Genomic DNA, 11776 nt, shown 5'->3' with positions numbered 1-11776 from the left:
CGGTGTTTCCATAGAGTTGCTATCAGTGATGACAAGGTTTTTTTCCCTGAGGTGTATTTCCAGCTAGTGCCTGTTAATGTTTCCCTCTCCACAATGTATACAAATTATTGATGCAGGGAGCCTCATTGGCATTAGTAGGGTCAGTTGTTTATAATTAATTTCTCTGCATAATAAAAATGTCATTTTTCAATGTGTGAATAGCGATCAATCTGCTTCTCCCATGAGAATATCCTCCTGTAGTGCATGAACTGTCTGATATTTACATTGTCTCTTCATCCAGGCAGTTGCATTGCGACCATCGCTCTAGACCCTGGGCATATACAGAAAGTCAAGGGAACGTACGGTACAAGTAGGAGACATCGTTCTGCATCGGAGTTGAACAACTTCTCCGCTTCTCCATGTCAGATTCCAACACAACCGAATTCACCAACCCCTCCACCTTCATCCTGCTGGGCATTCCTGGCCTTGAGGTGGCCCATGTCTGGATCTCCATCCCCTTCTGCACCATGTACGTCATAGTCATCTTGGGAAACTTCACTATTCTGTTCATTGTGAAGAGGGAGCCGAGCCTCCATGAGCCCATGTACTATTTCCTCTGCATGCTGGCTGTCACCGACCTGGTGCTGTCCACATCCACCATGCCCAAAATTCTGGCAATCTTCTGGTTCAATTCCAGGGAGATCGAATTCAGTGCCTGCCTCGCCCAGCTGTACTTCATTCACTGTTTCTCAGCGATCGAGTCTGGAATCTTTGTGGCCATGGCTGTGGATCGGTACGTGGCCATCTGCCATCCCTTGAGACATTCCACCATCCTGACAAACCGCATGGTGGTCAAGATTGGCCTGGCCGTCGTGCTGCGTGGCAGCATGCTTGCACTACCCTATCCCTTCCTGGCGAGGCGGTGGCCATATTGCAGAACCAACATCATCCCCCATACACACTGTGAGCATATGTATGTGGTGAAGCTGGCCTGTGCCGACATCCGCGTCAGTAGTTACTATGGCCTATTTGTGCTATTCTGTAGGATTGGTCTGGATGTGTTTTTTATTGTTGTGTCCTATATCCAGATCCTCAGGGCCATCTTCAGCCTCCCCACAAAAGACGCCCGGCTCAAGACGTTTGGGACCTGCGGCTCCCACCTCTGTGTCATCTTAGCCTTTTATATCCCAACTCTCTTCTCTTCCCTCACAACCCGATTTGGGCACAATTTACCCCTTCATTTTCACGTTTTTATTGGCAACGTGTACCTCCTTGTGCCCCCCATGCTAAACCCCATCATCTACGGGGTGAGGACCAAACAGATCCGGGACAGGCTGCTCCGGCTCTTTACTCATAAAGGGACTAAAGTTTTCTCCTGGTGCTCTAGGTCTGAGACCTAGGTCCATGCAGACCTGGCTGGTGGCATCAAAGAGACATTAAACCCTTTCCTGCCCTTACTGTGCATTCTCAGCATGACGTACTATGGAACTGGTGTACGTACAACTCATTAACACATAGGGTTGCCACCTTTCTAATTATAATTCACCTGTTAAACCTGGACACCTGCCCCTTGCCCCACCTTTTCCCCCAAAAGCCCCATAGCTGCTCCACATCTTCCGTCATGGCTACACGCACTTCTGGGCCTTTTCCCCCATGGCTCTGCCCCTGTTTATCACTCTGCTCCATTCCCCCATCACTCTCTGGATCATCTGTATGATGGGTTCCCCCCTGGGATGCCACCTGGAACTGAGGTACAGCTGACCCTTCTGTCTCACCAATCTGGGTTTCCTCTTGCATTGTAACATTGTGACAAGCTGAAACCCTCCAAGCTTGCCTCACATCAACAGCCATGAGCAGGGACCACCCCCAGATGTGTTCACAACTGCCCAGGCCAGCCACTCATGAAACTGCAATAAAGAACCTACGACCACAATACTCCCAGATGCCCAGCCTAAGATCCCAGACCTCTACTGTCCCGCCCTGGTCAAAACCCGACCAGTATGAATTCATTACCCAGTTCACCATTTCTAGAAAGGAAAAATGGATGTGCAGCAACTTTTGTGCATGGGCTGAGATTTTTCCCCTTTGCACTTCAGACTACAGAGCGTGCTAGGTAAAATATAAAATCGGTATTTTAGCTACAGAAAGAGAACTTATAAGTGCGTATCGGTGAAAGGAAACAGCTCAGAGTAGATTACCATAAGAAATAAAACAAAATCACGATCTAAGCCTAAAGTACTAGGGAGGATTTGAATCAAGCAGGGTCTCACCCAGTTAGCAGAAGCAGATTAGCTTTTGCAAGCAGGCTTCCTTCTTTCCTGCCTGGGACCAGCATTTTCCCCCAGTTCTGTCTTTTCCCTCTGGTAGTTTCTGGTGTGTTGTTATAGGGAGAATGGCAACTCTGTCATCATGTTATTGCCCCTTTTATAAATTCTTTGAACTTGCTCAAAGCCCTTTTGCTGTGACCTGGGCCAAAGAGTGCCCTTGTGCAGTGCTATCACAGGGAGGTTTCCATTGGACAGTTCCTGGGGTGATCCTCGGGCTTGTGTGTCTTTCCTCACTTAGCCATGGACCGTCTTTGGCCTTTTTATTGTCGTACCTGAAAGGTGGCTTGAGGGGGTTCTCAACCTCGCCCCATGTTTCAGTAGCATATGCAGAGCCAAACTTCTTAACTTCAAGTACAGTGACAACACAGGCAACTTAACAGGATATTCATGTTCAATAGATCACGATTTTTAGAATGATACCTCACAAGGCATCCTTTGTACAAAACATACCATTATTATATGCCCGTGGTGAATATAGGGTTGCAGGGTGTCACAGTCTCCACCTCCTTTTCCCCCTAGCTGGGCTCCCTCTGCTCTGGGGCTGTGATGGGAGCTGCTGCAGCCTGACAAGGAGCCTGCAGTGAGGGCAGTGACGCTGCAGCGCTGGGGCTGACAGGCCAGTCAGGAGCGGAGACAGAATCCAGGAAGCTGTATAAAAGCAGCTGATTGGGAGTGGGTCTTGTAGCAGGCAAGAGACTTTGTGCATCATACAGTTTGTTGGTCTTAAAGCTCAGCTACAGAGTCCTGAGGGAAGAGACCCTTGTGTGGCTTATTTCCTTCGCATTCAGCTCCTCTTTGTTCCCCCCGATGGGGGGCCAGTAGCAGGCAGAGCCCTGCAATGGGGATGGGCTGGGAGCCCTTTGCCCTGAGCCAGGCCTCCGGGGCAGGGCCAGGGATCAAGTTGAAGCTAGAGGGACAACAGCTGAGAGAAGCGGAAGGATAAGTCTCTGCATTAGCTGGGATTTGGGATGCTAGGCAGAGGCCAGGGTGGCTGCGGTAGCTTGGCAGGAGGGAGATCAATGCACACCAGTCATTAGCCGGCTATTTCCACACGTACAGAGAACCTTATCTGAAACTCCAGGGCACCCACTGCCCAGGGGCTGAAGCTGAACGGTGAAGCTGAGTCTGACATACGCTCTGCATGACGCTTTTGATCACTACTTCTAGAAGCTCTTTAGGTAGGCTGACGACAATGGTGTGGTGCTCTTCTCTGTCCATTGATGATCACAGTCGGCTGCGTGCGTGTTCCAGCTGCGCACTGCCCTGGCCCGGCGCAGAAAGCTGGCACGGCAGGCCCCGAGAGAACCCCCAATGACCACAGACTCCGATAAGATACGAAGGCACCTGGCCAGGTTTATTGCCAAATGGAACAAAGGCCTAATTCCCTGGCTCAGTGGCTGGTTCCTGCACAGGTGACTAAATTAAGGGCGCTGCCAGAGAGGCATCTCTTTTCTAAGAAGGAGTTGATCGATTTCCATGGTTGCGGCAAAGGTGCCCATGACAGGCCCAAGACAGCTGGTGAAGTTGCTTTCAGTACAACTAGAGACGCAGCCAAATGTAGGAAAAGGGCTTATGATCGCAAGTCCAGAGGGGCACTCATCAGACCTGGTGACCATGTACCAGTTCGTTACCATAGATGCTGGAGACGCAATAAACTACAGGACAAGCGGGAGTCAAATCCCCACAGTGTGGTCACTCACAACAATCCTGAAATGTCGGTTTACACTATCCAGCCTAACACATAGGGACCAGCTAAAACGTTGGACTTTTATTCCGACCAGGGCACAGAGCAGCATGTTCTGAGGAGACTGAAATCAGGAAACTCAACCCTGATGAAAATTGACAGGTCCCTCAAATTGACCTGGTCCTACCCAGGAACAGGGGAATAGAAAATAGGAGTAACGAGCCACCAGATTAAGAACGTCCCAGAGAACTACTAGTGGTGTACTGCCTGTTACACTTAAACATTATTTTGTGATTGGTTCTATGTAGTGCTTTAATGAATATTGTCGTGTATAATATAAAGTAGTGGACATAGGATATTAAATATATAAAATGTCCTTTTATTAATTGTGTATGGTTTTATATAACACGATGCTGGTAAATCCTGTTAATATGGGGCCCTGCTGTGCTGGAGTGAACATTGTGGCTGTTTCAGAATTTTAGCCAGGGGGAATGTAAAGGGACAGTTGGCACCTCACAAAAACATTGTGAGAGTTTTTGATTGGCCCTTTCCCAGTATGAAGGTTTGATGGGAAACCAGGCCCCTGAGACTGACAGGTTCCAGGGGCAATGGGGAAAGACCAATGCTGCAAGTGAGGTTGATTGACAGGGCAGGCAGGCCAATGAGGGAGTCGGAGGCTGCAGCTGCTTGGGCCAGAGCAGGTCCGAGCTAAGGAGAGAGCAGGGTCCCAGGCTGAGCTGGGAGCAGAGCCGCAGCGGCCAGAGCCAGAGGGGTCAGAGAAGAATCCCAGGGAGCAGGTCAGTGCTGGGAACAGAGCCACAGCAGCCAGAGAAGCAGCCCAAAGAGCTGTGCTGGGAGCAGAGCTGCACCAGCCCTGACCAGAGAAGCAGCCCAGGGAGCTGGAGGAAGAGCAGCAGCAGAGCTGGGGCTGGAGCAGTCTTGAGCTGGGTGCACTGAGCAGCTGGGAGAGCGAGGGGGACCCTGGTCAGAGGATCCAGCCCAGGAAGATGCCCCAAGCTAACAGGCCTTACAGACTACAGTGGAAGAGGAATCATAACCCCAATGGGGGAGCCGACACTGGGAAGAAGGGTCCTGCCACCTAGAGCCTGAGGGCATGTGGCCACCACCAGAGTAAGTGTCAGACCTGTGGCATCCCTGCAGCACAGCCAGGGCCTGGGCAGGAGGCCTGGGACATGTGAGGAACAGCCTGTGAATGGCCCTTACGTTTCAGAGATGGCTGTTTGTGATGCTCCCTGCCATAGAGCGGAGTGACGTGTTCTCCTTTCCTTATACAGGATGGGCAGAGGTGATGTCCCAAATTCTGTTTGCTAGAAGCTGCGAATGGGCGATGGAGGATGGATCACTTGATGATTAGCTGTTCTGTTCAATAGACCCCTTTCTCCAGCCCTCCAAACTGGCCCATAGAGATATACATCAGTGGGCGTTAGCTGACCTTTGTGAACCACAAGAAAAAGCCCATTGGATGATGATTCCCCATGGCTGTCTCCTTTCTGAGATCTATCAGTTAGTCAGTTCTCACTCCATCTAATGAAAGATCTAGTGATACTCTCTAGTGCTAGTTAATTGATCTAAATGTCACGTGGTATTAGGTCAAACGACTTGCAATGGTCTAAGTCTATTCCATCTCTTCAATTGCCTTTATCAAGCAAATTTGATATCACCTAAAAAAAGAAATCATGTCTGTTTGACATGTCATATTTCCCATTATATCTTGTATTACGGTATGAATTGTAGTCTTATCCTTTAAGTGTTTATTGACTAAATATCCTATCTGCTTTTCCATTATTGTGCCCAGGACTGATGTCAAGCTGACAAGCATTTAATACCCAAGTCATCCCTTTTTGAATACTGGCATAATATTAGCATGCTATCAGTCTTCCCATAGTTACCAGTGGATGAGAAAGAACTTCATGTGATCTGAGTGCATCGTCCAGCTTCTTTCCAAATGCAACACAGAAAGATTATTTGAACAGTTTTCCCCTTTCTGCATGATTATTAAGTGTTACCATCTGCATCTAGTAAAGGCCTTTACCACTCTCTGGATTTCCTTTGTTTCTAATATACTTGAGATATCTGATTAAAATATGACTGGGTAGATCACTGTTGCTAGCACTGTTAAATAATCACAACAAATCTTGTACAAATTATATCATGTAAGGTGTCTATGGAAAAGTTATAGTTTGCCAAATATGATTACCCTATCTGTATGCATTTATCATTTTTGTATCTGAATATTGAGTATGTACCTGTATTTCAGATGTGTTTGCTCCTGTGGTAACACCTACAAGGTATTCAGCCAGCACATCTTAACACTTAATTCACAAAATTAAAGTTTTAAGACAACACTTAACTCACAATGGACCATAGAAGAGGCTTATCCTGTGTTTTCCCACAAAGGATTTCTCAAAACTGGGTGACTGGGCAACAAAATGGCAGATGAAATTGAATGTTGATGTAAGCGGAGTCAGGATGAGCTCTACCCTGACATCTGGTGGTGAATTGTGGCAAGTTATACAAAAGAACTTCAGGGGCTGATCTTGTTTGCATAGGCACACCCACCCCGCCTAGCATGAGCCCACAGCAGCCCAAATGGTCACTTTGGCTGCTGTGGGATCCCCAGTTTCTCTGTTATTGGGGCAAGAAGAATAAAGTGGTGCTACCCTGATTACCCTGAATCAAGGCCAATGGAACTGTTTTATGACAGAGGGACTCACCATCAACTGAGTAGCACTTGCTAGACAAGGGATGGGGGTTCCAATGCCAGTGAATTGAGAAAGGTTGGGGGTTGGTATTTATACTTGGTAGTATGGGCCCTGTTTGAGGGCCTGAAATGCTGATTGCTGCTCCTCTTCTCTCCACTGTTGAATAGCAGAGCTAATCTTGATTCCATTAAGAGTCTATTTACAGGCTGCTGTGCTGAATTCACTTTGGGCCAATAGTGCACCAGCACTGGGGCTCCCCTACTACAAGTTGAAATCACTAAGAGCTGAGATCACTAAGTGCTGTATTAACCAGTGGGGGAGTCTGAAAATATATTGCTAAGTGGCTGGCAGAGCAGAGCAGTTGGTGGGGCAGTTGGAGCAGCCCACAGGTTGGCGAGTGGAGTGAAGCGCAGCTGAGCAGTTTGCGGGATGCTTGGAGCAGTCCAAGGGACAGTGAGTGGAGTGGAGTGGAGCGGCTGGCGGAGTGGAGCAGTTTGTGGGACGGCTGGAGCGGCTCATCGGTTGGCTGGTGGAGTGGAGCGGCTCGTGGTGAAGGCTGCAGCAGAACCCCACAGAGAGGTGGGACAGTCGGCCTCAGGCTACGTAAGGTGCCCCTTAACACCCCGTGTGCCCCTCCTCCCCATTTCCACCCAGGCTGGGGGGGGGAGGTGATAAAACCCAGCAGATAAACTTTTGAACTCTGGGGCTGCACTGACCGGGACAGAGACTTTTGGGTTGTTGGACTTTTTGGACTTCAGGTGATTCTTGGGTGTTGGACTAAAGAGACATTTGGGTTGTTGGACTTTTGGGACTTTGGGTGATTTTGGGGTTGCCGCACTCAAGAACCAAAGGGAGAGGACACGGCCCAATTTGCTGGGGTGGGCCTTTGCTCATGGTTTGGTCTATGAACCCTAGTTATGGTGTTTTCCCAATTTAATGCTGATGTCATTTACCTCATGTTATTAAAAATTTTCTGCTACACCGAGACTCTGTGCTTGCGAGAGGGGAAGTATTGCCTCTTTGAGGCGCCTGGGGGTGTGTTTAAGATTTTCCCAGGTCTCTGAGGCTCGGGTGTGGCATGACAAACATGTTTGTAGATGGACACTTGCAATTAATTTGTTGTTATTGCTAATGCTAAATTTTGTAACTAATGTGTTGCTATTGCCAAGAACTGTAACAATGTACAATGTGCCTAATCTTTTGGAAAATCCCTTGAACATGTTGAAAGGAAAACATAAAAACACACTTTATGTTAAAGGGCCTTGCTATACTGTATACATCAATATCTACATTGGTTTAATGTTAATTGGGTTCCAAACATTGGCCAGAGCTGGTATGGATAAAGTAGCTGTTTTCTTTAGCTCTTGGCAAGATCACATGAAACATACAGGAACCACGCTGCAAAAGCTAACCAAGTTATACCTTAAGTTTGTAAAGAGATTCATTCATGTTATTGAACATGACTTTGATAGGCCATTTCTGTTATACACTGGTACGGCCTCTAGCCCAACACTAGCTGTAGTGAGACAGACCCAAGGAAAGGGGGCTCTTGGGATGCAGTCAGTGATGTTTTGTCATCCCTTCCTGCATCAATTTTGCGTTGGGGGTGTGACGTTATTGATATAAATTGGGACCATATAGAACATGGGTTGCAACCAAGGTCCTGCAGTGGCACCAAATCGTAGATAAAGGGGGTCATCTAAGGTGTCTAAGACCAGATTATGGGTTGCTGGTTATAATTATGCTGTCTGTATGTCTGTATCATTTTTAGTTGAAGTTATGAATGTTGGCTCTATGCTGTCTGTATTTCAAGTTTGTGCTGTGCTGCTGGGGGAAGCCTCCCAGACAAGCTGGTGTTAGCTCTGCCTAGCCTGTTTGATGGCCCATTAAGGACCATCAGCTACACAATTGACCCATGGACAGAAGGCAGACACGCCTTGTGACTCAGCAAGGTATGCAGAGACTTGTCCATGTGACTGCAGACTCCATTTTGCTGTGATTTTCCACAGTGAGAACAAAGAGATTCTTACACCTGGAAAAGCCTATATAAGGCTGATGCTTCATCTCCATCTTGTCTTCAATCCTGCTTCTTACCTCTGGAGAGACTTTGCTACAAACTGAAGCTCTACACAAGGGACTGAGGATCCATCCCAGCGGGGGATGTTCCAGAGACTTGATTTGAACCTGCAGTTTATGCCATTGCTGCTGCAAGCCTGAACTAAGAACTTTGCCATTACTGTATGCAATCGATTCCATTTAACCAATTCTACCTCTCATCTCTACCTTTTTCCCTTTGTAAATAAACCTTTAGATTTTAGATTCTAAAGGATTGGCAACAGCATGATTTGTGGGTAAGAGCTGATGTGTATATTCACCTGGGTCTGGGGCTTGGTCCTTTGGGATCGAGAGAACCTTTTCCTTTTATTGGGGTGTTGGTTTTCATAACCATTCATCCCCAGGACGAGTGCACTGGTGGTGATGCTGGGAGACTGGAGTGTCTAAGGAAATTGCTTGTGTGACTTGTGGTTAGCCAGTGGTGTGAGACCAAAGTCCTTTTTGTCTGGCTGGTTTGGTTTGCCTTAGAGGTGGAAAAACCCCAGCCTAGGGCTGTGACTGCCCTGTTTGAGCAATTGGTCCTGATTTGGCACTCTCAGTTGGGTCCCGCCAGAACCGCATCGTCACACGGGTGCTGCCCAGACACAGCGTGAGAGACAGGCGCTGCCCCAGCTGAGGTCAGAGCTCCCTTGTGCCGGGCGCTGCCCAGACACAGTGTGAGAGACAGGCCCTGCCCCAGCTGGGATCAGAGCTCCCTTGTGCCGGGCGCTGCCCAGACACAGTGTGAGAGTCAGGCCCTGCCCCAGCTGGGATCAGAGCTCCCTTGTGCCGGGCGCTGCCCAGACACAGTGTGAGAGTCAGGCCCTGCCCCAGCTGGGATCAGAGCTCCCTTGTGCCGGGCGCTGCCCAGACACAGTGTGAGAGACAGGCCCTGCCCCAGCTGGGATCAGAGCTCCCTTGTGCCGGGCGCTGCCCAGACACAGTGTGAGAGACAGGCCCTGCCCCAGTTGGGATCAGAGCTCCCTTGTGCCAGGCGCTGCCCAGACACAGCGTGAGAGACAGGCGCTGCCCCAGCTGGGATCAGAGCTCCCTTGTGCCGGGCGCTGCCCAGACACAGCGTGAGAGACAGGCCCTGCCCCAGCTGGGATCAGGCCCTGCTGTGCCAGGCGCTGCCCAGGTGGGGTTGCCAAGGTTCTACTTGCACAAAACCGAACACCCTTGCCCTGCCCCCTGCCCTGCCCCTTCTCCGAGGCCCCGCCCCCTCTCACTCCATCCCCCCTCCCTCCGTCGCTCACTCTCCCCACCCTTGCTCACTCGTTCATTTCACTGGGCTGGCTCTGGAGGTTAGGGTGTAGGAGGGGGTGAGGACTTCAGCTGGGAGTGCAGGCTTTGGGGTGAGGATGGGGATGAGGGGTTTGGGGGGTGGGAGGGGGTCAGGGCTGGGACAGGGGTTGGGGAGCAGGATGGGGTCAGGGTGCAGGATTTAGGCAGCACTTACTTCAGACAGCTCCCAAAAGCAGTGGCATGTTCTTCCTCTGACTCCTACCCAGAGGCATGGCCAGGGGGCTCTGCACGCTGCCCTGTTTGCAGACACCGCCCCTGCAGCTCCCATTGGTTGGGAACTACGGCCAATCGGAGCTGTGAAGTTCGCGCTTGGGGTGGAGGCAGCGTGCAGAGCATCCTGGATGCCCCTATGCGTAGGAACTGGAAGGGGGACATACCGTTACTTCTGGGTGCCAGGTGAAGCCACGGCAGGCAGGAAACCTGCCTTAGCCCCGTTGTGCTGACAAGTAGACTTTTAACGGCCTGGTCAGCGGTGCTGACTGGAGCCGACAGGGTCCCTTTTCAATCAGGCCTTCCTGTCAAAAACTGGACACCTGGCAACAGTAGTGCCATCCACTAGACCCTGCCCTCCCCCATGCTGCTGTGTCGGGCCCCAGATCACTCCTGCGGATTGCACACAAAATTGAGCTTTATTAGGAACCTGCAAGCCCCAACCCTAATTCTCGTCCAAGGCCCGGAGGCGGCTCTCCTCTTCGGAGGCGGCGCTGTTGAGTGATGGGGACAGCTTCCTCCGCCGGGCCTGCATCCTCTCCCGCAGGGCACACAGGTTCTCCACGCGCAGCGCTGGCGTTCTGTCGTGTACGTGGCGAAGGTGGGCGTGAGCACGATGCTGGTGGAACCAGCACACCTGGCCTGTGCTCTTGCCAGGACGTGACCCTGGCTGCGGAAGCTCAGTTTCCAGCCTGGCCCGGTGCCCACGGCGCTCCAGGTTAGACACTGCGACTGTCCCGGATGGGTCCTCGGTGGCATTTCCTCCCACGCCATTGGCTGGTGTGGCCACCCCGTGTGACCTGGCCTTGCCTGGCCTCCTGTGTGTGCCCTGCCGATCCTGGACTTCCTCTCCCACCAGAGATTCCCCTTCTCTGCTTCTGGACCTTGTTCTTCTACCGGTGGGCCTCCCTCTGCTGCCAGATCTCCACTCTCTGCTGCGGGCCAGGATCCCCTCACTGTCCGGTCCTCTGGCCCTGCCGCTGCACCGCGGGCCTTCCACCCGGCTCTTGGAGAGACCCCGTGGGCGAGAAGGGCTGAGTCCCCGACCCCTCTGCTCTCTGAGCTCTGTTCTGGAGGACTCCATGGGAGACGGCTGATTGGAGCCCAGGGCTGCTGAGCCAGACTGTGAGACTCCTTTGCCTCCTTCTCCCTTGTGACTGCCGGTTGTTCTGGTGTCCCTGGTGGTGGGGCAGGCTGGGGGTGGTGGCCATGGGGCAGAAGGTCCCGCTGGCACAGCCGGCATCCCACTGGGTTCATGCACCTTCCCCTCCCTGCATTTGGTCACTTTCAGGGTCACCCCTTCTTGGTATCCACCATACTCTGCTGAGGGCCCTGTTTCCTCTTGAGAAGGTTCTTCTCCCCTGGTCATGCTATCCCCTCACCTGGCATCAGGGGAGGCCACCGCAGATCCCTGGGGAGCCCCATTCCCTGGCAGCCCCCTGGTCCGAGCGGCT

The 11776-nt window shown here is 51.1% G+C and overlaps 1 protein-coding gene across 1 annotated transcript; it reads left to right on the top strand.

The window, feature by feature from the left end:
- Positions 1-392: 392 nt before the first annotated feature.
- Positions 393-1337, top strand: LOC123350546 (olfactory receptor 52R1-like; the record flags this gene model as incomplete). The annotated part of the gene is made up of 1 exon (XM_044989180.1): positions 393-1337. A coding segment is annotated over exon 1 (939 nt), but the record flags the coding sequence as incomplete, so codon positions are not given.
- Positions 1338-11776: the final 10439 nt, after the last annotated feature.

This window comes from Mauremys mutica, chromosome 1 (assembly GCF_020497125.1).
Source record: "Mauremys mutica isolate MM-2020 ecotype Southern chromosome 1, ASM2049712v1, whole genome shotgun sequence".
Lineage (NCBI taxonomy): Eukaryota > Metazoa > Chordata > Testudines > Geoemydidae > Mauremys > Mauremys mutica.
Note: the sequence above shows the minus strand (reverse complement) of the source record. Positions and strands in the feature narration are given on the sequence as shown.